Source organism: Malaclemys terrapin, chromosome 2 (genome assembly GCF_027887155.1).
Source record: "Malaclemys terrapin pileata isolate rMalTer1 chromosome 2, rMalTer1.hap1, whole genome shotgun sequence".
In the NCBI taxonomy this organism is placed as follows: domain Eukaryota; kingdom Metazoa; phylum Chordata; order Testudines; family Emydidae; genus Malaclemys; species Malaclemys terrapin.
In genome coordinates, this window is record NC_071506.1 from 118,435,474 (window position 1) to 118,462,261 (window position 26,788).

At 42.4% G+C, this 26,788-nt stretch overlaps 1 protein-coding gene across 4 annotated transcripts in view; it reads right to left on the reverse strand.

Annotated features, from left to right (window-relative positions):
* RIPK1 (receptor interacting serine/threonine kinase 1) overlaps window positions 1-26,788 on the reverse strand; it is a 52,136-nt gene that overhangs the window by 12,261 nt on the left and 13,087 nt on the right. For 3 of the 4 annotated variants that reach the window (XM_054019022.1, XM_054019019.1, XM_054019020.1), the window contains 7 exons: window positions 18,132-18,334; window positions 14,339-14,492; window positions 13,053-13,190; window positions 9,592-9,832; window positions 6,657-6,806; window positions 3,459-3,535; window positions 1,047-1,143 (listed from right to left, as the gene is read on the reverse strand). In XM_054019022.1, the coding sequence (XP_053874997.1) occupies window positions 1,047-1,143; window positions 3,459-3,535; window positions 6,657-6,806; window positions 9,592-9,832; window positions 13,053-13,190; window positions 14,339-14,492; window positions 18,132-18,334 (1,060 nt within the window). Of the gene's footprint in view, window positions 1-1,046; window positions 1,144-3,458; window positions 3,536-6,656; window positions 6,807-9,591; window positions 9,833-13,052; window positions 13,191-14,338; window positions 14,493-18,131; window positions 18,335-26,249; window positions 26,362-26,788 lie in introns of those variants that run through there. The other variant, XM_054019021.1, reaches the window with a different exon arrangement.

Consider the following 26,788-nt stretch of genomic DNA (forward strand, 5'->3'; position numbering starts at 1 on the left):
AGTGGTTTAATGGTATTATTTTGGTTTGTCACTGCTTGGCAGAGAGTCCAGGACTATAGAAAGACCCCAGGAGGAACAGAAGACATTTGAGTTGATTATATGTTATTTACCAGTTGTAGTGGACATTATTTGGGATTTTAAGGACAGTGGTGACCAGGGAAGGAGGGGGACACTAGGGGAACCTGGCAAGGTCCCAACACAAGAGACCACCTCAAGGCCATAAGGGGGAACTCTAGGATGGTGGATCTATTACACAGTGCTACAGATCTGAACTCTTGCTAACAGGGCACTTGGGAGAAAGAAGTACAGACACACACTTTCCACTACAGACATAGTGTTATGGCCACATATAATTATCTACAACTATATACTTCCTCAAAGCTGTGAAACAAACCAGGATTTGAGCTGATACGTGACAAAGGAAGGAACAGATGAATGGAGTAACCCACGACCAATCCCATGGTGTCCAAGGCAGAATCAATAGGGCGCAAGAGCTTAAAACAAGTGACGTTCTAGTTTTTCACTCTAGTTGTTCTCAGGACACTAAGGTTGGACTGGGAAGACAAGATAACTCCAAAGACTGATATAGCGCGGAACTGAAGCCTAAAGACCAAGCAAAAGTTTTTTTGGTGTGAATCAACAGAGGGAAAGTTAAAGGATGTTATTAAAGTGAATATATTATGTAATGTGGCGATGGACAAATCAAGTATTGAACAAACGAAGTACAGATGGAAAGAGAAAATATTTTCTGCACAGAGACAAAAGCACAAGAGTTTAAAAATAACCTGTTTTTTTTCCCAAACTGTAGAGCCTGGAAATAGTGATCAAGAGATAGTGTCTTTGTGACTTGCATTTTAGAACAGCAGATAAATCTGATCTTTTTATTCAGTGCTCTAGATTTTCTCCTGAGTTCTGAACAACTGGGTCTGTTAGTTGCAGCTTTTAATAATAATAATAATAATTAATAATGGAATCAATTTTATTTGTCCCCAATTTTCCCTAAGCAGGCAATATGAAATAGTGTTATGAAGTGATATAATAATCACCTGTTTGTGCATGTCCGTTATTTGGAGATTCTGCGACAGAGTCTATCTGAAGGGACTGCATCCTTTTCACAAGTTCAGTTGGCCCAGGGTACACTTTCTGTACACAGGAAAAAATATACAGCACATGAAAGTTTAAGCAAAGGAAGCATCTTTACTGTAGAAACCAAATGCATCCCCATAGCGAGTGGCCCAAGTGAACAGCTTGCATACATCTCATGTTCTTTGTTGGTAGAATGCTGGTGGACCACGAACATTGCTTTGCAAGGCTTGCTTACTAGTGAGGCTAAGTTTACAGACAAGCAGTGTCTGCTTTCAAGGAAGGCAGGAATGATTACTATGTAAATATAGGGCATGATTCTCTGATCTGGCCAAACTGTGCCCTTACTCACATTGACTACTGCCTTAGTCCATGAGCTAATTCCATTGGACTAGACAGTGACTCACTGCACTGCTCCCAACTCAGGTCTGTACCTACAAGTTAGTCTTATCACCTTGCAATCTATAGGATTGCTTGCAGAGTAAGATGCTGCTTAAGGTAAAGGTACCAGAATCATGCCCTATTTTATGTTTTTACATGTAGAGCTTAACTGGAAAAAAATAATCTACAGCTCTGGCCTTGTTCTGACAACAGTTTATATGTGGGATATGGGGACAGGGAGCTTGGTGAAGATCCTTGGAAGGAATGTTTTAGTGTTTCACTACACTTTCACCTTTGCAAACCCTTGTCTTCATTTTGCAAGGCCCAAGGAATAATCATCTTTACCCTGGCATTTTGATGTTCCAGCCATTCATGCCTTTTTGATGTCCTTACTCAAATAAAACTTGAAGTCAAGTGCAGTTTTACCAGATTAAGGACTTCTGGATTTGACCTGTTGCTCTTACTTGCACTTCTCAGAAAGTCATTAGTCATTGTCTTACCAGGAAGTCTTTTCACAAATTAAAAACCAACAACAATCTCTTCCAGGAAACATCTTGTTCAAAGTTGAAAACTTCATTTTGGCCTTCTGTTAGGGCCTGATTCTGACACCCTGCTTATGCAACTGTGTATTACCCTGCTCCAGGAAAAGTCCCATTGGTAAAGAGTGCAGCATACTCCACCCTTGTCTTATTTCAAAGAGACTATTTGCAGAGAAGTGCTACTCAAAAATCAAACCGTAAAAAGCTACAAAACATATTGGTACAGCTTTGTTACTTAACCATATTCATTTGCTTGTATGTTGTATCCATATCTCCTACCCCTGATTTGTTTCTGCCTTTAGATTCTCAGCCATTGAGGGCAGGGATTGTCTCTTTTGTGCTTGTGCAGAGCCCAGCACAATCCTGATTGGTGGCACCCAAAAGCCACATAATATAAAATATTTACTACTCAGAATTACTATGAGTGGTAGAATCAGTTCCAGAAGAATATTTGTCTGTTTTGTCAACTTTATTTTGCAAAGCCTTGCTATCTTGCCAAAGAATACTGGACACATCTTCAAAGTCACTGCCTGGATTTCCCAAATCAGAAATGTTTTAATTCCCCATCCTGCAATTTCAGGGAGAGGGGAAAGCACCTGACAAAACATGGCTGTGTGGCAGAACAGTGGCACCATGGGGACACTGTCAATTATTAGTTTAAAATATTGGGGATGCAGTCCTTGTCACCTCCATATAAGTGGTACTTTCATTTCAGGGTTCAGCCACAGCATCAGGCCTTAATGTCAGTAGGACTACTCCAATGAGTAAATGTTTTCCAGTGTGACTCAGGGCTCCAAAATCTGGCCCAAAGCATTTGCCAGGAAGTAACTTGCCTTTTCATTATTGTTTCAAATCAGGAAAGCATCCTTCTGCACAATAGTTTGCAAGCTACATCCTATAGGAGGAACAGGGAACCAAGTTACAGCTGAGAGAGGACTCAAAACTTTGAATTTCCTGACTCCTTTTTTAATTTAGATTACAGTAATGCTTAGAGGTCTCAACCAGGTTCAAGCCTCTCTGTGCTAGGTATTATGTAAACTGTATGTATTTAAAAACCTCAGCAATAACATTTCATAAACTATGAACCAGATTCTGTCACCTTAACTCATGCTGAATAGTAGCTTGCTCAACAAATAGTCTCTTTTGATTTCTATTAATGTCAATGCAGTAACACCAGTATAAAACTAACGTAAATGTGATTTCAGCAGAATTTCTAATGGAGGAAAGTTCTACTCACTGGCAATCAGAATCTAGCTCATAGGGCTTTTTTACCTGCCACCCATACTAGCACTAAGTAGCCCTTTACTCCACAAGCAGACATATTGGAATCACTGGGAGTGCTTACTGAATACAGTATTACTTAGTGTGAGTAAGGGTGTTAGAATCTGGCCCTGTATGTAGGTGTGTGTTTTTTACTTACAAGTTACGCTAGGAAGCATCTGGGATGCTACTTACCTTTATCTTTCTCAAGTCATCTTCAACATCTTTTTCTAGTTGCTCACAGTAAAATGGCTTATATTTCTGACTAATTTCTGCAGGAAAGGAAGATTAGGAGAAAGTAGTTTTAAATGGCAAATATAAATGACTGTGCTGCTTAGCTCACTTCCACCAAAACATTAAACAGTTACTCACATAAGTTTATAACAGGAGTTGGCTCATAAAAATTAGAGCAATGTTAGCGGGGGTGATTTAGTCTTAAAAAGGAATGTAATGGGAACATTCTTGAATTCTTGTTCACTCTTATTGCATACATTCAGTTGCATTGGGCTATTTAATAAACACCTACCTCCATAACTGCAAAGCCCGCACAGGCTGTAACTTTACGACAGCTGACTACAAAGACAGTGAGCGACAGCCAGGGTCTTCCAACAGTATTATACTTTGCTTCCTATGTTCTAAGCTCCTGTAGTGTCTTAGCAAGACAAATATACAATTCTATCCAGCTTTAGGGCCAAACTCTGGTATATAATCACTGGCCTGAGCCAGGGAGCTCTGGATACCAGGTGGCACCCACAGCATATGCCCTTTCCATGCAATCAGCTGTGTAATGGACCCCTATTCTTTGAGATACCCCCTCTAGGGTGCATGGAGGGAGCAGGTTTCTGTGCTCCCCCAAGCACAAGGACTGCAATCTGGGACTGGCCCTTTTGCAGGACATGCAAAAAGAGGGAGAGGCTTTCTCCCTCATCCTCATCCAGCCCCTTCATCTCACCTTCATGTGCCATGGGCAGTCAAAATCTGCAAAGCACCTCATATACAAACTATATCCCAAATGGATTGCTTTGCTCCATGAGTGGTCCCATTGACTGGGTCTGCTCATAACAGCTTTATAATACTACTTACCTTCTCTGAGAACTGTTTTATTATCATTAATCCCATTTTACTGATGAGGAGAAACTGAGGCACAGTACTCGTATAGACCTGATGTACTAGCAGCGGAATATGCAGGTTTGAGAATGGGATAGCAAGTAGGCCCCTAACAGGGTATTAAAGAGCTTAAAAAAAAAATGCAGGTGTGCATATTTGTGTGGTGAACTTTTAAACTTATGCACACTGCATACCAAACAGCTGCCTGCAGTATTAGTGTTACTGCCTAGAACTAACGCTTTTTATGCAGTAGCTTTTCTTTTTTGTTTTAGTCACCAGTGTACTGAGAGCAAGGAAGAAAGAGCCAGGAAGACAGAGCAAAAGCAGCAGTTTTTACCTGCTGAAAAGCTAGAAGCATCATCCCAAATCCACTCAAGCCAATGGAAAGACTCCCATTGACTGGTCTTATTGGAAGAGAATTAGCTAGTTATAGCCAATGGCTATTACATAGCTCAAGATAGTAGCTTAGCGAAAGTTATGTCTGAGACAGTTTTTTAAGCCAAATCTTGGAAGGCTGAATTACTTAGGGCCAGTCCTATGAAGTGTCTTCCAATATCAGGCTTTTTGTGACATTAAAGAGGAGGGTTACCCTATGATGAAAACAGGGTGATGGATTTTCAGCTGGGGTAAGTTGGCAAAGCTCCACTGAAGTCAATGAAGCTATGCCAATGTATATCTACAGAGAATGTGGTCCAGAGTTTATTCAGAATTCAGGTCAGATGATTGGAGGATAGCTAATGTGATGCCAATTTTTAAAAAGGGCTCCAGAAGTGATCCCGGCAATTATAGGCCTGTAAGCCTGACTTCAGTACCGGGCAAACTATCATAAAGAACAATATTGTCAGACATACAGATGAACATAATTTGTTGAGGAAGAGTCAACATGGTTTTAGTAAAGGGAAATCACGCCTCACCAATCTACTAGAATTCTTTGAGGGGGTCAGCAAGCGTGCGGACAAAGGAGATCCAGTGGATATAGTGTATTTAGATTTTCAGAAAGCCTTTGACAAGGTCCCTCACCAAAGGCTCTTAAGCAAAATAAGCAGTCATGGGATAAGAGGGAAGGTTCTCTCATGGATTGGTAACTGGTTAAAAGATAGGTAGGAATAAATGGTCAGTTTTCAGAATGGAGAGAGGTAAATAGTGGTGTCCCCCAAGGATCTGTACTGGTCCCAGTCCTATTTAACATATTCATAAATGATTTGGAAAAAGGGGTAAACAGTGAGGTGGCAAAATTTGCAGATGATACAAAACTACTCAAGATAGTTAAGTCCCAGGTGAAGAGCTACAAAAGGATCTCACAAGACGGGGTGACTGGGTAACAAAATGGCTGATGAAATTCAATGTTGATAAATGCAAAGTAATGCACATTGGAAAACATAATCCTAACTATACATATATGATGGGGTCTAAATTAGCTGTTACCACTCAAGAAAGAGATCTTGGAATCACTGTGGATAGTTCTCTGAAATCATCCACTCAATGTGCAGCGGCAGTCAAAAAAGCAAACAGAATGTTGGCAATCCTCAAGAAAGGGATAGATAATAAGACAGAAAATATCATATTGCCTCTATATAAATCTATGGTATGCCCACACCTTGAGTACTGCATGCAGATATGGTCACCCCATCTCAGAAAAGATATATTGGAATTGGAAAAGGTTCAGAAAAGGGCAACAAAAATGATTAGGGGTATAGAATGGCTTCCGTATGAGGAGAGATTAATAAGACTGGGACTTTTCAGCTTGGAAAAGAGATGACTAAGGGGAGATATGATAGAGGTCTATAAAATCATGAGTGGTATAGAGAAAGTAAATAAGGAAGTGTTATTTACTCCTTCTCATAATACAAGAACAAGGGGCCACTAAATGAAATTAATAGGTAGTAGATTTAAAACAAACACAAGAAAGTATTTTTTAACGCAATGGACTATCAACCTCTGCAACGCCTTGCCAGAGGGTGTTGGGAAGGCCAATACTATAACGGGGTTCAAAAAGGAGCTAGATAGATTCATGGAAGATAGGTCCATCAATGGCTATTAGCCAGGATGGGCAGGAATGGCTAGCCTCTGTTTGCCAGAAACTGGGATTGAGTGACAGGGCATTACAGTGACATTCTTGTGTGTATGAGAAGATTAATTTTTATTTTGAAAAGAAACCTAAGACACACAAGCCTGTTACAAACAAAAATCATAACCTTTCTGAATGGCAAAATGAGCTTAATTCTTCCTTATTTTTTAAAACACTGGATATGTCAAAACAAAAATAATCCTGAAGCAGTATTTTACCTGAAAAGGTCGGCCGATTTTCTGGCTCTTGTTGCCAACAGTACTTCATTAAGTCGATAATTTCCTTTGGACAACTGTCTTTAATATCATCTGTATTTGGCCTGTTCCCATTCATGATGCCAAAGCAAATGTGTGTTTCATTTATAGCATCTGAAAAACAAAATCTCAGATCAGACTCCTAATCACAGGGTTTTGCTACCATGAAAGGTCATCTCCTAGAAACAGCAAAGAAAGTGTCTCATTTAGACCCACAGATCTGCTGGCACATGAAAATGCCTACCTTATGGACCTGACTCTGAAACCCTCACTCGTGATGAGTAGTATTTACTGTGAGTTCAGTTACTTGCATGAGTATCTCTTACTCAATAGGAGTTAGAGTTACGGAACTGAACCCCCTAGGGCCTGAATTTCAGTTGCTCTGTTCTAGTGATTGGAGTAAAAACAGGGATGTGGCCTCAAAGGCAGTTTTAAGCCATCTTACTGTTCCTGTATTCCAGGGCTGTTCAGGGGCCTAGTTGGTGACCAATATAAGTGAGAGCAGCCCTTAGCCTGCTCCAACTTCTGCTCTGCTTCCCATGGCCGTCTGTGCCAGGGGCTGGGAGCAAGTCTGGCAAGTATCCCTTAAGCCAGCTCTCCATAGGGCCGTCTCCAGGCACCAGCCCAGCAAGCAGGTGCTTGGGGCAGCCAAGGGGAAGGGGCGGCACGTTGGGCTATTCGGCGGCAGATCCCTCTCGGAGGGAAGCACCTGCCGCCGAATTCCTGCCGAAGAAGAAAGTGGCGTGGTGGAGCTGCCGCCGGAGTGCCACCGATCGCAATTGCGATCGTGGCTTCTTCTTTTTTTTTTTTTTCCCAGATGCTTGGGGTGGCAAAAACCCTGGAGCCGTCCTGGCTCTCCACCAGCGAAGCAGGCCCACTGCACTGGAAGGATTCTCCTGGGGGTTTCTCTGGCCCCTTCCAGACTCAGTGGCAGAACTTAGCATAACTAAGAAGTAGGTGACCAGTGAGCAAACGCAAGATTAGTGCACATAACACTCTGAGTATGTTTACATTTCAGAGACTATACCGGCATAACTATGTCTGCATAGCTGTAGCAACATAACCCTATAGTGTGGATGTAGCCTATCTTGATGGAAGTTTTTTCTGTCCAACTCCCTGAACAACAATCGTTACATCAATGGAAGAATTCTTCCGTCAACATAGCTGAGTCTACATCCAGGATTAGATTGGCGTAACTACATCAGTCAGGGACATAGAGTTTTCACACCCCTAAATGAAGTAGCTGTATTGACCTAGCTTGTAAGTGCAATCCAGGCCTAAGTGCAAATGCTGCAGGTAAAACTTGTGTCTGCCTTTTGAAAATCTGGCCTAGCCAGTATTTAGTATTTTAGTATCTGGTATAAGTTTCAGCACAAACGGGTTTGTAACAGGCAGTTAATGCAGTGTGTAGTGTAGTACAGTCAAGTGGAGTGTAGTATCAACATGGCAAGAGGAGAAGGTTATAATCCCCCAGGTGAAATGTGATTAGTGCAACAGAAGTATATAGAAGGGGAGGAGAGAGAGAAAAACAAAGGTGGTGTTGGTGGGTGTGGAGTGGGGAAGGGAGTTATAGAGAACAGGAATTAATAGTTGATAAGTTTAGTAGCATCTATGACACATGGGGATCCAACAGAAACCAGTCATTTTACTAGTAAACATCCCCAACTAGGGCATTCATTCAGATTCTAGAGTTTTACTAATCTAGTAAGGCCTAAGTAAAATGGAAAACAACAAGGGTTTAAAATGGAAATGGTTCTCCAAACTTGGAATCAGTCTGTTTGGATTTCAGGAGGATGACAGAGCATCACCACCAATGCCTGGGAGTGAGGTATTTCAGAAACTAACACCAGCTTTATCATACGTGGTCAGTTAAGAGAAGCACTCCTAACGAGAGGTACTGCTTTCAGTTCTGGAAGCCAGAATTAAAGTGTGACTAAACCTCCAAGTAATATGAGTTTAGCGGTTATTTGTCTACATCATGTAGAACCACCACACAGTTTGTCAGAAATGTCAGTTTCTGCTCAGATGAGATCCAGAATTGCAATAGCAGGGATGATGCAGGTCAGATGTGAGTGCCACTGGGTGAGTTATGTGGGGAAGCTTGTATTTTGGTGGCCAGTCCTAACCTGCTCCAAGCAATGCTCTGAGTTTCCAACACTCACTAACATTCACAGGAAATTCATCAAAGGAAACAAATACAGTATGGAGAAGTAAAATGTGCCTATATCTGCTATATTGTAACTGAACTGATTTTAAGTGTGTTATGGATGTTACAAACTGGGATTCCACCAAATCTTTGATATATCTTAAGACCGATAAGAGAAATGGTCTAGTGGTCAAAGCATAGGACTGGAAGTTAGGAATTTCTAAATTCTAATCCCAGCCTTGGACAGTGACTCCTTCCATGGCCTTGGACAAGTCACTTAATCCATCTGCTTTAGATTCCCCCCAGGATAATGACAACAACATAGGTGCACTGTGAGGATTAATTAGGCCTTGTCTATACTTGGAAATAGCCCTAATTTAGCAATCAGTAGCCAACAATTGCTGTAGCTGCATCAATGCTGATCCTTAAGTGTAGACAAAGGCAAGCCAGGGTTTGTACCAACTGAGCTAATTGGGGTTTACTGCTTCTTCAAGTAGGGATAAACTTCAATTAGCCCCGCCAATACAAACCTCTACATGTCTTTGTCCACCCTTAAAGGGCAGTATTGGTGCAGCTGTACCAATTATTGGTCACCAGTTGAGGAATAAGAGCTATTCTTGAGTAGAGACAATAACTTGTTTAATGCTTATAGGACATTTTGAAAATGTTATGTACTAAGTATTATAAGTCTTAGTTTTATAGCTTCCTTAAAGCAAACTCATTTAGCAATACAAGTCTCTTCAAGTGACCTACTTTCATATGGCTCTTTGTTGGCAAAAATTGCCCAGAGCACTATGCCAAAACTGTAAACATCTGACTTCTCCACAGGTTTTGTGTTAACTGAGAGTAAGTGCTCCGGGGCCATATAGAAAAGAGTGCCAGCGGCGCTCCTGGATGCGCTCTTGGAATTGCTCTTGATTTTCCTCTGCCGGCTGGTCTCTTCTTTGGTCAGTCTACTCCAGTTTTTAAAGCAGGCGACGCCAAGATCTGCAATCTGTAAAACAGGTCAAATCAGAGCTACTGAAAATGGAGGATGTGGCTAATAAAGGGGAGAGGTGGAGCAAAGTGTTTCACATATTACTCAAGGTTTGTTAAATATGACGGAATATTTATTGAAATGACGACTTATCTGAAAACTCAAACTCTTCAATAAGTATAACCAAAGAGGGCCAATTAAATCATATTTTAAAGATCTCTGTGAATTTGTTGCCTGAATCAAATATTGTTGCCAACTGAGACACATTGAATTTTAACATATTGAGACACTGTTATAGCCCAACCATGTTATAACACAATGTGGCTTTGCTTATATGGATGAGACCAAACTGGGTTAAAATCATGTTAGAGAATGGAAGTTCAGGGTGAAATTCATCCCAGTGGAGGCGGTCAAAACAGATACACAGTGGCTAAGATTAGGATAGGCCCGGATGGGGAATTAACTAATTCCATCCCAATTATAAAGGGGTTTCGACAACGCTGTCTCTTAGCCCCTTTTCTTTTTAAATCAATGATGCTTTAGCATTAAAAGGGCATCAGTATTCAAGCCCCCGCAATTATGAATCACTTTGTCTTATTCTATGACGACAACATGGTTCTATCTCAAACACCATTGGGACTGAAGCGTTTATTAAATTAATTTGGTTTATACTGTCAACGGGAGGGCCTCTTGATAGATTATTTGAAAACTAAAGTAACAGTCTTTAGTCAGAGACAGAGGTTTCATAAATGGAAGATCAATGGGCAGTGTAGTGAACAAGTTAGCTCTTTCTCCTATCTGGGTATCTGATTCACACAAAATTGTTTGTGGGATAAACATATTCCGGTAACAAAAGAAGGCCTCAAATTCAATGCAAGCTGTGTTACATATTTCCTGGACTCCTGGGGGCCACTTAATTGCACCAGTCTTTAAGAGTATTTTGAGACTTGGATTTTGTATGGCGCTTGGATTTTATATGGCACAGAAATATGGGGATGGAATGATCCCCACTGCCCCCGGGACTGGAAGTGATTCAGAACAAATTTCTCAGGAAGATTCTTGGTCTCCCAAATAATACCCCAGCTGCTCTTAGAGCTGTGACAGGTATGAACTCTATTCTGTCCAAAGTGCAATATAGGAATATTAATTTTTGGCTTTGCATTCATAGCATGCACCCATAGCATTTGTCAAGGTTAGACTTAGCAGAACGGCTCAGTAGGACTTTTTCACATAAATTTGCGTTCTCTAGGTTTCTCGGAATTGGAAATAATTAGATTTAAGTTTTAAAATGTGAAATCCATAATCTGGTCGAGAACAGAAGATATTAATAAGCAAATATATATGGTAGTGATTTCTATTTCAAATAGGTCACCTTGGTTCCTCCATGTTAAAAAGACTCTTGGGTATGCCAGATATTGAGAGAGTTTGTGTAATAACTTGCTAAGGAGGGCCATGAGAGTTCTCCATTTTCAATCAATGAAGACCACTTACTTAGAAAGCCGATATACTGGCACCGAGAAATGTAACCACCTCTGTCCATGAGGCTTCGGGCATTATTTATTACATTATAACCTGTATTGCCACTTGAGGTCAAAATGGCTCTCCGTGTTTTTGTCCCAGATGCCTTTTTTTATGCCCTCTCAGATTAGGAACTGTTAAGAACTGACAATATACTATGATCCGAGCAGTTGCTCTATTTGCATGAGCAGCTACTAAAATAAGGAAAAGGCAAGTTATACGGTGATCATATATGGTTTAATGGTGTATGTCCTATTTAATTTTTATTTATAAGTATTTTAACGTTTTATAATTTTAGATTTTCAGTTTCATTGTAATACTTTGGGGATTTTTGTTAGCCCTAAGTGAATAAATTCATCACGGATAAGTAGCTATTAATAAACGTTGTGTCCCCTAGACTTCCTGTAGCTCCCTAGTAGGCCAAATTCAGAAGTGATGTATAACATGTATGGGTGAGTATAAGTTACATGTTGGTAAGGAGGTGCATGCATGTTGTGGGAGACTTATACCAAACCAGACTATCTAACTCCCTTAGGCCCAATCTTCTCTAGAACACTGGTTTGTCCTTACAGATGTTAGCAGTGTTGGGGGACCTTGTGCAGACTGGTCACCAGCTGTTGCTTTAACCACCATGTTAACCTAACTTGCTCAGAGCAAATCTGACTCATCTCTAAATTTGGCCTCAGAGCTTTAATGGGGTTCTGTAACATGGTTATGAGCACTTGGTTTGGTTCCATCCATGTAAACAAGACCAAATATTAAGATTAGTTATCCAATTACATATGCAGTATTGATGGGGACTTAATCATTTGGTGTCTCTGCAGTTAGCTTCTCTTATCCTCTCTGCAGGATGCTCCAAAGTTGTTTTTTTTTCATTTGCTGTTAGCTCAGACTTGTCATGTCACATGAGCTAATGACAAGTGACATATATCAAGCAACAGAGCTTTCCTTACAAGGGGCTCATTAAATAACTGCAAGTAATGACAGGGGAGACTGTTTCAGTAGTTCATCTTCACAGGACATATGTCCACAGGACAAAAGACATGGGCTGCTGTAGATCCTACTCAGATTTACTCAGCAGTAGGCACCGTGAATAGGGGATTTGATTCAAAGCACCTGAAGTCAGTACAAAAACTTCAGTTGACTTCAAATGGGCTTTGGATCAGGCCCACAAAACACTTCTGTGAAGGTCTGTGTCACTGCTTTTCTTCTGTAGCTGCTGGCTGACATCTAAAAGTAAGGAAGAGAGGGAAAGAAGCACACACAAAAATAAAAGGTTAAAAAAGGAAAATGCAGGAAGAGGGAAAGCGCAGGAAGAGAAAACACAAATGAGACAGGAACAAAGGTGTGATATTTGCCATAAAGCAGTTTGATGTGCTGTTCTGGTATTTCTGTTTTTTTCTCAAGTTGTGTTTGTTGAGGTTTGTCTAAAATTAATAACTTGTAAATAAATTAATGACTAAAATAACCAAGTGAGCAAAACCAGTATTTTCTCTCTACTTTCCATCCCATATACTTTTGGCAGAGACAGATAATGAACATTTCAGGATCAGCTTGTAGGTGGGCCACCACATTTTAAAAACTGGGCTACTAAAATTTGATTTTTGACAGCCCACTGGACTACTAGGTTATTAATCCTTGATAAACTCCAGCCTATATAGCAGGAGCCGCACTCTATGGCCCAAATCACAAGTGTTCTGTGTTTAAATTCTAATAGTACCTTAATGTGAAAGTCATCGTCTACAAGGATGTTTTCAGGTTTCAAGTCTTTGTGTACCAAACTCTGCTCATTTAAATAAAGCATTCCTTCAATGATCTCCAAGATGAACCGCCCTTTCACAGACAAGGGAATAGTGGACTAAAATAAAGAACAGGAAATACAAATTATCAAAACTATTGCATAGAACATCATAAAATGAAACAAATGGCCTTTAAAAGGCTCCCCCCTCAGCCTCCCACAGTATCTTTGCTCAAAGTGGGAATTAAAAATCACTGAAGTCCTTCTTGGACCTAGATTCCACTCAATTGCACCAGAGTAAATCTGGAGTAACTCCATATTTACACTGGTGGAACTGAGATCAGACACAGGCCCTCTATGATTACTCTTCAACGGGTCTCAACAGATGCATCCGCACAACTCTCATAGATTTCAGTGGGAAATGAACGCATGTACCTGAGGGCAGAATTTGGCCCAATGATTAAAAGCCTCGAATGAGTCTGTCAAAGGCTACTGCTACGTTAGATCCAAGATCTAACTCACTGGGGTTAAAGGCTGCCCTACTTACACACAGTGTAAATTAAAGGGGATATACAGCAGGGGGTCAGAGTGGTTGTGGGAAAGACTATTTTACCCAGCAGCATGGTACCAGAGCAACATTTTGGGTACTCTGCTGCCAGTACTCAAGCCCACTACTAGTAACAACTAGGACTTTGTGCACCACTATATGGATAAGCCAAAGGAATAGTAGGCCTTTGGATGCACAGAATGGCAGATTCATTAGCCATTCCCAGGCATCTTTCCAACCCCCTCCACCTGCCATGGAGAAAGACATCCTAGAGTGCACAGGGTATAAATAACCTTTCAATCTCCTGTCCCTTCTGCTGCTTTTAGAATCTGCTGTACCTGTAGAGGCAGAGGCTGCATTTGGCCCTACAGCAGGAAAAAGGGGATCAGAAATTGAAGATTCTATGCATAGTTATTTCCTTTGGCAATAAAAACCACATCCTGTCCTTTTCACACTTCTTATCAACCCTGATTGGAAAGTTTGCTTTCACTTCCCCTTATGAATAAGGTATAAACAACATTTCACCTGTAACCTTCCTAAACCAAAGCTTACATGAAGCAAATCACTGATTATTTTTTTCTGCCAAATAAAAGCATAAAGTAAAATCTCTTAAAAGACCAGAAAAACCACTAAGTGATTTTTAAGATATACAGCAGTATCAGCTTCCTGCAATAATAACTGATGAATGCACGTATGAGAGATTATTTACTTCACTACTCACTGTTTTTAGTACTTTCATCAAGTTTCCCTTGTGCACATACTCCATCACCAGAGAGTAGTTCCCATCTTCCAGAATGATGCCTAGTAATTTCACCACCCGATCGTGACTTAGTTTGCGCATAATCTTGCCTTCTTCAAGAAGGGAAGCATTATATCTGTGAAATGGAAACTACAGGATTACATTGTGTACAGGTATCAGACTGGTAAGAGCATAGTAAGGCATAAATATCCTGTTGACTCATAGTGAAAGTGATGGCCAGAAAAGTAAGTCCATCTTCATGACCTCTTTAAGGTGGGCCAGGTCTTCAGCTGGTTTAAATCCACTGAATTCTGTTTATACTATCTGAGCCTCTAGCCTAGTAACTTTTATATCTATTCCCAACTTAACTAGTCTGTTCACATACTCTTAATTTAGGGCCTGATTTTTAGTAAGTGTGCAGGTATACATGCTTTGTATATGCAGTGCTGGATGGGTGTATGCAGGTCCCTGACTTGCATGTCTCTAGCCTGCTTACAAACTTGATGAAAATTAGGCCTTCAATAACGGGTTGTTTTTTTTTTTGAATTTTGGAAAATGGTTTACATTATATTTGAGGACATGGCTATTAATTGGCTTAATTTATTACAGACACAGTAAGATACCAAACACAGACTACTTCTCTATAGCTAAAAATATAATAATGTAGTTAGAATTTCAAAGCAAGTTAATCTTTTAAAATTGCTTTTTCCAGAGTGCTCTATGCACTCGCCTGTGGGGATGAAGAACTAGCCAGGGGAAGGGGAGACACAGACAGACCTAACCATTGTTCTATAGAATCTCTACTTTCATTTAAAAAAACATTAGCCTCTAGCTGTTGTGGGTTTGAACAAAACTTTCAAACCATGACCCAAGTGTAACTGATGCAGTTATATCTGCTGGAGTTTGCAGACAGTCTGAAACAATAAATGTGAAAGGTATGAACATCTCAGTGGGCACTAACTCAGATGCCAATGAATATACTTTGTAAGTCATTGCTTAATATAAAAAATTAAGAAGGCAGTTAGAAATACAATCTAACTTCATAACATTATAAAAGCGGGGTAGGCTTTTAGCAATAGATGGTGGAGCTGACGGAGGCACAATTAGTTTCATATTCCCACAGGGGGCTCAGTTTTCAAAAGTTTATGAAACACTGTCCTGTTGGTTGAAGGATCCATAAGTGAGATGCCTAAAACACACAGGGAAAGAGGGAGACAGAGAGAAAAAGAAAGAGAAGGGCTTTGGATAGTTAGTGCAGGAACTTGAATGGAGAGACGTAGGGTTTAGTCACCAACTGGTGTCAGTATAACTATGTCGCGCCACACCCGAGTGACACAATTACTGTACACTGACCTAAACCCCAATGTAGACAGTGCTATGACAACAGGAGGGCTTCTCCTGTCGACCTAGCTACCGTGCCTCAGGGAGGTGGAGTACCTATGCTGATGGGAGTAAGCGCTAGTGCTGTAAGTGTAGACAAGGCCTAGGATTCTTTAGTAAAGTGCTAGTATTCCGGGACTGACTTAAAAGCTAATTTCAGACAGGATTTATTACAGAGGGATCATCCAACTATGGCTGGGGACAGTGTTTAATTTGTCATGAAAGAGCTGCACAAATTAAGCAGTAGTTGGGTGGCCGGAGAGCGGCGGTGGCTGCTGGCTGGCCTCCCAGCTCTGAAGGCAGCACTGCCGCAGCAGCAGCACAGACGTAAGGGTGGCACGGTATGGATATTGCCACCCTTACTTATGCGCTGCTGCTGGTGCCAGCACAGCCTTCAAAGCTGGGTGGCCAGAGAGCAGTGGCTTCTGCCTGGGAACCCAGAGGTGCCAGGGCTATGAACTGCCATGCCTAGAGGTGCCAGGACTTAGCCCGGCAAGCCCAGGCACAAATTAAGCACTGACTGTGGATACTGGATGTTCATAAACCTTGTTATTATGGATTAATGGCTTGCAACACTGATTGTCGAAAGCCACATTCTGCTTGGTCAGCTGGTGATCTGCATCATCACTCAAGAGCGCACAGCTAGGAGCTCATCGAGGACTGTTAAAAAAAACAACAACAACCCTGTAAGCATTGTGTTAAATGGGGAAGAGTAAAGTTAGTGAGAAGAAAAAGAATTGTGGCCATAGTGCAAGAGGAAGTAGCAGCTTCCCTGTAGTATGTTGTGTGCTAGCACTCTCCCAGGCTGTGATTCAAAGGGAAACTGCCCCTTCCCAGTCTTGAGTGTCACTCTACAGCAATACAGAAGAGGCTGGGCTGCTTTCAGCTGCTCTAGGCTCAATTAGGAGCTTTTTTAAGGCTTCTGAACAACATTTTAAGTAAAAATAAACTTAAGGATTTGAGATGGAGGAGAGAAAAACAGTAAAGGCAGTCAGAAGGTTGGGGAGAAAAGCGTTGCGGGCAGCAGTCTGTGGACTATCAGAGTCTCTTCATTCACTTTGCACTCTTAAAACTAAACTGGGAACTGTTCCATAGTCTCAGTTCAGTTTTTATACCGAATTAGAAGAATGTGGGTATTTGTGTCTTTCTAGTGGTTGGTCCACATAAGAGGTTTACAACTCTACTACTGCTCCCAGCTAATGGACTTAGGGCCTGACCCAAAGTTAATGGAGTCTTTGCATTAAATGCAGTGGACTTGACCCCAAGCTGTTAGTCCTTCAGTTCAAAGGACAGAGGCTCCCGCTCGTCATGGTGTAGTGCTGGGGTTCAAACCTGGCTGTTGGCCTGGGCAGCATTAGTTAAAATAACAGAAATTGTTTTCCTGCTACTCCTAACTGGACATTTCCAGTTAAGTGCCTGATTCTGTTTTTCACTTACATATTTAAAAAAAGTGCCACCCAGTTGAGTTTTTGCTTTCATTTAAGCACACAAGAATTTATTTGCTTTTAAGGACTCCATGTGGAAATTGTTAAATTCCCAGGTAATGGAGAACTTCATTATAAAGATGAGGCAATGCTTTAGAAAGGTTAGCTTTGGAGAAAAAATAAAAACCTTAGTGGAAAGTTCTACTGGTGCCTGCAATATCCACATACAACATCTTTCTTCCAAAGATTTTAAATGCTATATAATCTCTCTCTTCATCTGTAGCAAATTGCTTCACAAAGGAGATCAGTATCATCATCCCCATTTTACAAATGGGGAAACCGAGGCACTGAGCAGGGAAATGATTCACCCACCGTCACACAGGATAGCTATGGCAAAGCAGGGATTTGAATCCAAGTCCAAGTTCAGTGCTCTATCTATTAGGCAACACTGCCTCCCTTTAAAATAAAGTAAAAATGCTTTACAACACTCAACGAGGCAAGAAGTGCAATGCAGGGATCACAGCAACTGGGTGGAACACAGCAATGCTGCACATAGAGATAGTACATAATAGTTCAGGACAGCTAGTGAAGATGAATTCGCTGCACAGTCCATGTAATATGTAATGAAATGCAATTTGCTAATAACAGATTCCACTCACATAATCACCATAAATCACACTTAGTCCTAATGTAGAACACATTCTCCATCATCTGCATTTAATAAAAAAAAAAAATAAAAAAAAAAAAAATCAGAACTGAAGCTTAAGTATACACTATGCAATGTGCTGCACACGTTATATCCATCCTGAAAATATTCTCTGCACCGAATTGCCATTTATCCTAAGATCTCTTTACACTACTTTGGGAGTGTAAAAGGGCCACAAAATGGGTGTACGTATAAGGCCCCTTTACACTGTCACAGTGAAGGGGCCTTAGCGTAAATGAGAATCAACCCCCTCTCTCCAACTTACTCTGTGCGCTGGGGTCCCGTATATACTGTTTTTAATACCACAAGCCCATATTTCTTGTGATAACATAAAGAAACCATTCCAAATCCTCCAGCATCTAGTTCTTCCTTCTGCAGCAAGTCCTGCGTGTTCATGTGAATATCTTCCAGCGACATCTTTGTAGCCTCCAAGAGCTTAGGGTTTACAAAAATACAATACTCCTGGATCTGTAACATGAAGAGAGAAGACAAAGAAAGTGTCATCATCCAACATTCATGTCACAGTAAATGAAGATCTAGTTATGCGGGTTGGCCCAGATCCTCAAAGGTACAGCATTTCGATGCCTATCTTCCCCTGAAATAAATGGGAGTTAAGTGCCTAAATACCTTTGAGGATCTCGGCCCTGGGGCACTGTGTACCTCAAAGAAACACCCTGGAACCCCCGTATTTACCATTGTCATATAATTATGATATGTTTTGTACAAAGTATGCCTGTGAGGTATCATTTTAAAAGCCTTGATCTGTTGGACATTAATATCCTGTTGGATCGTATGTGCTATCATTGTATGGAAAGTTATGAATTTTTTCTATGTGTGTCATACCCAAATACATTGTGAGGCTGGGAACAGCCACAACCGGCCTTTCAGATACAACAGTGGAGTAGCCAGACATGCTGATGGTCCATTAAAGAGAATCCACTATTCCAGGAACTGTACACAATGGAGACTTCTCAGAGGTAGCATTTAAGACAATGTAGAATCCTTGACTAATGGAGGCGGACACCCATGTCACAAGCAAGCTGGAAGAAACTATAAAGAGGGGAAGTGACATCATGACTCGATCTCACCCTTCCACAACTCAACACCTGGAAACGTGTCAGGAGGACAAAAACTTTGAAAAAGGGGACAGGGGCCTCAGGCTGGAGGAGAGCTCCAGCCTGTGTATTGAAGATCTATGACCTGTTTGTACCATCTATCAGGGTGAGATACTGCTCGATTCAAATCCTGCTCACTTTATAGAACTGATTGCGAATTTCCTTTTATTTCTTAGGTAAGCAACTTTGATCACTACACTTACTACTTATAATCATTTAAAATCTCTCTTTCTGTAGTTAATAAATCTGTTTTATATTTTACCTAAAACAGTGTGTTTTGGTTGAAGTGCTTGGGAAATCTCACCTCAGTTTACAAAGACTAGTTTGTGTCCTCTCCATATTGGGGGGAGGGGGGAATGGGTAACGAATTTACACTAGTCAGGCTTCTGACTAGGGCAAGACGGTACAGTTTTTGGGTGCCAAGCTGGGGGGAATTGGCTGGAGCCTCTCTATTGTTATATTCATGACTGGCTGGGAGAAGCATTCATGTAACTCAGTTGGGTATGTCCCTGCCTGTGGAAGTCTGTATAAGAACAGTACCTGTCAGAACCTGTATAAGAACAGGTACTTGTCAAAGCATCACATTGTGAGAGGGATACCCCAAGTTGGTGGGACAAGAGGGCTCAGCGGTCCTATAGTTCAGGCTGCACCCTAGGAACCCTGTCACAGGAACATGGTATCTTGTTTATTTATCAGCATCACAAAATGATAGGTAAGTGGGCCCAACTCAGAACTGATTCAGGTTGCTGGTGTCCGGTTTTCAACCGGAACACCTGGTCAAAAAGGGACCCTCCCAGCCCAGTGAAAATGAGCGAGTGACTGGGGGGGGGGGGGGGGGGAGGAGAGCGAGCGATGGAGGGTGGAGAGAGCAGGGTGGGCTCTTGAAGGAGTGGGGCAAGGGTGTTCGGTTTTGTCTGATTAGAAGGTTGGCAACCAAGCAGCATCTCATAGAATCAGGTCCAAAAAATCACAATTGGTAGTTTATGGTGAGTTACTATCACTCTAACATTTAGATCATAATAGTATTTTGTTCTTCTACTGGAGGATCTCAATGCACTGTACAAACATTGATTAATTAGTTCTCAGCTTGTAATGTACAGCAGTTTAGTATTATTACCCCTATTTATAGATGAGAATATTGAAGAGCAGAGAAGTTAAGGACCAGCTTTTCAAAGGTATTTAGGCACCTAAAGATACTGATAGACACAGTGTGATTTTCAAAAATGCCTAGCGCCTAATCAATGGGACTACTTGTGGAATAAGGTACTACTCAATGTGAGTAAAGGTGGCAGAATTGCACTGTTTCTTATTGCTCTGTCACACCCCTCAGATCACCAGTCCCAGAGCCTCAGGATCCTGCCCTAACACACTCATGAATTATGAACTAACATTCTGTAAACAGTGCAAACCCTCAACAGAGATTGTGGTTTATTAAGCGCAGAAGAAAGTTTCTCTTTTCACAGTACAACAAGGTGTGCTGGCTCTCTAAGGCCTGGTCCCCACTAACGCCCCACTTCGGACTAAGGTACGCAAATTCAGCTACGTTAATAACGTAGCTGAATTCGAAATACCTTAGTCCGAACTTACCGCGGGTCCAGACGCGGCAGAGAGGCTCCCCCGTTGATGCCGCGTACTCCTCTCGCCGAGCTGGAGTACCGGCGTCAACGGCGAGCACTTCCGGGATTGATCCGGGATCGATTTATTGCATCTAAACCAGACACGATAAATCGATCCCAGAACATCGATTGCCTGCCGCCGGACCCTCCGGTAAGTGTAGACGTACCCTAAGACATGCTAAGAGTCAGTCCTACCCCAGTTTCAATCTAGAATGGCTGGAATTCTGAGAAATATAGTCTCAGGTTGATAGGAGTTAGAGGCTGTCAGAGGGTGCTAGGGAATAGAAGTAGCCCCTTTCCCTGAGAACAAAGGGAGAGTATGACAGGAGCAAGACTTCTTGTGAGGATCCCTGCATACACCATAAAGAAAGTCACAGAGTTGTTAGTCTCTTCAGTCTAACAGTCTGAGAAAAGCCTGAAAAAGCCAGTTAAGAGCTGATGAAAAGGCCTGAAAAGGCAGCTGAGTAAAAGTGTACCTTATGACCTCATTTTCACTATGGGGAAAAAAAAGGTGCGTGCTCTTATTTGCGCTAGCTAACTTGAGTTAACTAAGAAGAGGTAAAATCCTAGTGAAGACAAGGCAGTTTACAATTTTCACATTAAACTTTAACTCCACCTGCTAACTTGTGTGGAAACTACAAACTGTCTTGTCTTCACTAGGATTTTACCTTGCATTTAACTAACTTGAGTTAGGAACACACCTATTTTTCTTTTTTGTAATGAAGACAAGACTTAAGAGACTACCTGGGTTTGTGCTAGGTTGCTTTCTTCTCCCTCAAACCCTGGCCAGGGGCTTAATTAATAGGTTTGGATGATTATAATAGCCCAAGTACACAGACCTGGGAACAGGGTATTGTTGTCAAGGGTTGGCTGCTAGCAGCTGCAGCAGATTAGCCCTTTAAGGCAGCAGGAAACTAACTGCATTAAGGAGTGGGAGAAGTGAGTGGGTGTCTAGAACGTGGCTAAACAAACTGTGAAATGCTGACAATGCTGGCCTGTGGTTATCTGGCCTTTAAACTTGGGGAAAGAGAAGAAGGGAGAGTGTGTTGCTACACCTAATGCCTGCTCTTCTGTCAAAGGACCTATGCTTGAATTTATCATTCCCTGAGGGCCCATCAGCGGGGTGCTGCTGGATTGACATGGAATCCTGAGGGAGAGCCTATGGCCCAAGAAGAGAAGATAGAATGTATCTACATCAGATTCTTCTCTTATCAATTGTCACTACTTTGAAAGAATATAGTTCCAGTTAGTTGGAGAGCTATCTTACAAGCAAGGAAACTTGGGCAATGGCTGCATTCACATGGATGGAAGGTAAGCTCCTGCCATACGTGGCCATCAGTTTTGGTATATGGGCCAGGCTATATGGCAGTGGTTCTCAAACTTCTGTACCGGTGACCCCTTTCACATAGCAATCCTCTGCATGCCCCCCCCCCTTAAATATATAAAAAAGTGTTTTTAATTTATAACACCACAATAAATGCTCAAGGCAAAATGGGGTTTGGGGTGGAGGCTGACAGCTCATGATCCCCTATGTAATAACCTTGTCACCCCCAAGGAGTCCTGACCCCCAGTTTGAGAACCCCTGCTATATGGTATGCATGTCATTGATCTCATAAGGGAGCTGTGAGGCTTAACTAAACTTGTAAAAACACTTTAAGATCCTTAAATAAAAGGTCCTGCTATATGAAGACAAAGTATTTGTATTGTATATTTCTGACACCCAAAACTATCAAATGATCCATCTTCTCATACTCTAGCTCAGGGGTAGGCAACCTAAGGCAAATAAAAAAAATCCAATGTTAACTTTCTAAAATCATTTCTTTTGGGGGGGCAGGGAGCGGGAGGCTAGCCCTGACTCATGCCTTTTGAACATTTAATGTTGGCAATATTGCGTCTCTGCCTCAGTTCCCCATGTATGAAATGGAGTGAACATTGCTGCCCTACCACATTCAGGTGTTGGAAGGCAAACTTTTGGAAGTCAGATGTAATATCATTTTAAAGTTTTACTTCAAAGAATGCAGTGGGAGGAAAATAGCAAAGTGTGTAGCTTAGAAAAACAGTATCCCCACCCCGAGAAAACTGGAATCCTTTCACTGAAATGAAAGAAATGCCATGTAATGTAAACATGTGACTAAATGCAGTTTAAAATCTATGAACCCATAACATTAAGATCCTAACTCAAGTGACGATATATGGGTAGACCTAAAAATATAGTTTTAAACACAAACACTATTCACGGTCTTGTATTACCAAGAAATGAATTCATGCCCTTAGGGTCCTTTTTTTTTCCTTCTACAGCAGAACAATTCATACTTAATATGATGCAGGGAATGCAGTGCCCTGTGCTATTTCATAGCCTGACTTTCAAAATGTATGTACACAACTGCACACCTACTGTAACTTACCTCTCTAAATCAGGCATTTGCACATGCAATTGGTCAAGAATATATCTAACTAGTAATTTCTCATCTACATAACCAGTATGCACATGCAAGAACTGTATGTACATTTTTGAAAATCAGGCCTTTAAAACTACACCAATTCTGTTGAAATTTGGAATTACTGTTCTATTAAGTAATGTATAACTTCCTGAGTGAAGACAGGTTTCAGAGTGGTAGCCGCGTTGGTCTGTATCAGCAAAAAGAATGAGGAGTACTTGTGAGTACACCTTAGAGACAAGTACTCCTCGTTCTTTTTGAGTGAAGACAGTTTTTACCCCAAATTGCTTACAATCTAAGGCCCTGATCCTGTCCCAAATCACTTATGAATGTAAGTAATTGCAGGTCAGCAAATAGTCACTTTGATAAAATAGAACACTGGGCATATATTTTCTAATATGTAACTGTTTCAATATTAACAATCCTAAATGTTGAAACAGGACTTGTATGAAATTGTAAGAATGAAATACACGTTGGTTGAGGGCCAACACCAACTAGGGACCAAATTCTGTAAAGTGCTGAGGACTTCTTGCAATGGGAGTCCAGGGTACTCAGTGTCTCGTGGAAGATACTTAGTACCTTTTGGGATTATACGCACATGCTCCGATCCTAAAAGGTATATGGACACCTAATTCCCATTGATTTCAATAGGAGTTAGACACCTAAATGCCTTTTTGAGGATGTGGATTTAAATTAGACTTTTGCCTCTTTTGCCAGCATCTAGATGTGAATGAATTTCAGCCCAAGGAAGCAAAATTCCATGAGGAACAAATGAGTTACATTAAAACCCCCAATGCTACAACACTTCATAAGGTGGACATGCAAGTTATACATTTAGGTGTGGCTGCACAAGGAGTGATGTTGCATAACTGTAAGATTATTTTTCTGTAAACCCAGTTCCTTGTTTGACAACTCAGTATAGTTGTCCTCCTCTCGCAGTCTGAACTTTACTTCTTATCTCCTCCCCACCTCAGATGACATGCACAATGTCCTCCTCAGAGAGATTCTCACTGGTGCTATGGTCAGTGGTAAGTGATCTCTTTTTACTAGGACAACAGTATATTGAGTCTGTTAAAACATAAGATCCAAAGCTAAAATTTCTTGTCACCAAAGCAATTATTTGAGTGTTCAAGACATTACTTAAGCTTCAGTTCTGAGATTTTTTTTTTTAAATGCCAGTTTTCATATAACTAATCTGAAACCTCATAAAGGATCTACTCCAGGGGTTGGCGACGTTCGGCACGCGGCTCGCCTGGGTAAGCACCCTAGCGGGCCGGGCCAGTTTATTTACCTGCTGACGCGGCAGGTTCGGCCGATTGCGGCCCCCACTGGCCGCGGTTTGCCTTCCTGGACCAATGGGGGCGACGGGAAGTGGCGCGGGCTGAGGGATATGCTGGCCGCGGCTTCCCGCCGCCCCCATTGGCCCGGGACAGCGAACCGCGGCCAGTGGGGGCTGCGATCGGCCGAACCTGCCACGTCAGCAGGTAAATAAACTGGCCCGGCCTGCCAGGGTGCTTACCCTGGTGAGCCGCGTGCCAAACGTTGCCGACCCCTGTACTAGACATAGATTAGAGCTCATTATGTTGAAGGACTTGTGGTTTCTTGGGGTATGTCAATTATTCTACTTTCTACTGAAGTGACCAGAAGTGAATAACCATGTAGAAAAACAGTAATTCTCTGTTTCTTGGGGAGCACTAGTGACTTCCCTATTTCATAAATTGAAGGTCCTCCAGTCTTGCTTGGATCATGTGGGTGGAATGGTCGGGGTGCCTTCATGTGGCCTTAACTTCACCCACAAATCAGTGCCTCTTACTCAAAGGGAGGTGTATCTTATCCTGAGGCCACACCCCGTCACTGTGTTTTGCCCCAATCCTTCAGGGGAGTAATCATGTTTTATGCTTCATTAGTGTCCTGCACCCATTTCTTGAAATGTTGAATACGTGGGGTTGCCAACTTTCTATTTACAGAAAACCAAACACCCTTGCCCCCTCCCCTGCCCCTTTTTCAAGGCCATGCCCCTGCTCACTCTCCCCCACCCTTGCTCACTCATTCATTTTCACTGGGCAGGGGGTTGGGACGCGGTACAGGCTCTGGGCTGGAGGATGCGGGCTCCGGGGTGGGGCCAGAAATGAGGGGTTCAGGGTTCAGGAGATGGATCCAGGCTGGGGTGCAGGGGGGTGAGGGCTCCGGCTTTGGGTGCAGGCTCTGGGGTGGGGCCAGGGATGAGGGGTTTGGAGTGCAGGATGGGGTGTGGACTCCAGGTGGTGCTTACCTCAGGTGGCTCCCGGGAAGCTGCTGGCATCTCCCTGGGTCCTAAGCGGAGGTGCGAGCACATGGCTCTCAGTGCTGCCTGTGCCTGTAGGCACTGCCCCTTCACCTCCCATTGGCCGTGGTTCCCAGCCAATGGGAGCAGCTGAGCTGGCACTGGGCCATCCCTCTGCCTAGAAGCCAGAGGGAGATTGGCAACTTCCTGGGAGTTGTGTGGAGCCGGGTAGGGAGCCTGCCTGCACTGCTGACTGAACTTTTAACGGCCTGGTCAGTGGTGCTGAAAGGAGACACCAGGGTCCCTTTTCAACCAGGCATTCTGTTGAAAACCCAACACCTGGCAACCCTATAAATGAGGGCCCCACTTTTTTTTTTTTTTTTTTTTTTTAATACCAAAACCCAGGTAGGGTGTACACATAGCAAGTGCCAGGAGTGTGGGGGCAGAGGTGAAAATTCTCCCCACTTCCCCCTCCCATCCTCGGCATGGGAATGGGATATGGAAATCCCCACTACTCTCCCAGTCAGGAAGAATGAGCAGAACCCTGTGCTGGCAGTGGGCCGGGGTGCTCCCCACCTCTGGCCGGTGGTGGGAGGAGAAAAGGAGATTAAAAATCCTCTTCCTCTACTACTGCCTTGTGTAGACAGAGACCGTCACCGAAAGGAAGCAGTGAAGGAGGTAGCCCAGTGGATGAACTTATTTATGAAATATACTCGTCACTGTTCGGGCAAACAACCCCCGGGCAAGGCGTCGAGAACTCTTTAATCGCATCACACCGTCGTTTGCATAGAAAGCCCCAGCTCTGGTCCGGGACAAGGGTACAAACTGGGGGACTCACCCCGTGCGCACGCTCCCCTTCAGTTCCGCCCAGCAGAGAGACACAGTTCGGAGCCACTCCTGGGCGAGGTGGCTGTTAGAGACAGTGCACACCCGCTTCCGCACTTAACCTACCCGCTTTAAAGGAGTCCCAGGGAATGACAGGCAGCTGTCCGGGGTTAAGGCGTGTCTGACGGGGGGGAATCAGCCTTACTCCTTCGGCTGGGAGTCGGTGGGCCAGTTTTTCAAGCCCTGGCAGCACACCAGAAAAAGCAACTGAATCGAGGGATCAGGACACAACAATCGTGTCTGAAAACCTCCTGTGACAGGAGCGGATGCGTTTCCAAGAGCGAAACTTTGTCTAAATATTATACAAGATATTACCATTGTCTAGGAGGCTGAAATGCGCTGGGAGCTGGAGCAGGGGGAGGGGATATAGAAGGCTTGTTCCACCATTAGCATTTGGTAAGAGATTGCAAAAAATATCGGCCTCTACAACAAGAGGGTGAGAAAATGAAACTAACTTTTCCTTTTCGGCAATAGCAAAGGAAGTCTGCTGAAAGAAGACAATCGAAGAGTCACATATTCCCCCTCCTCTCCCATTTCATCACCCCCAAAGTCCTTGATATTAATATTATTACACACTAACACATCCAGTATGTATACCCCAAAGT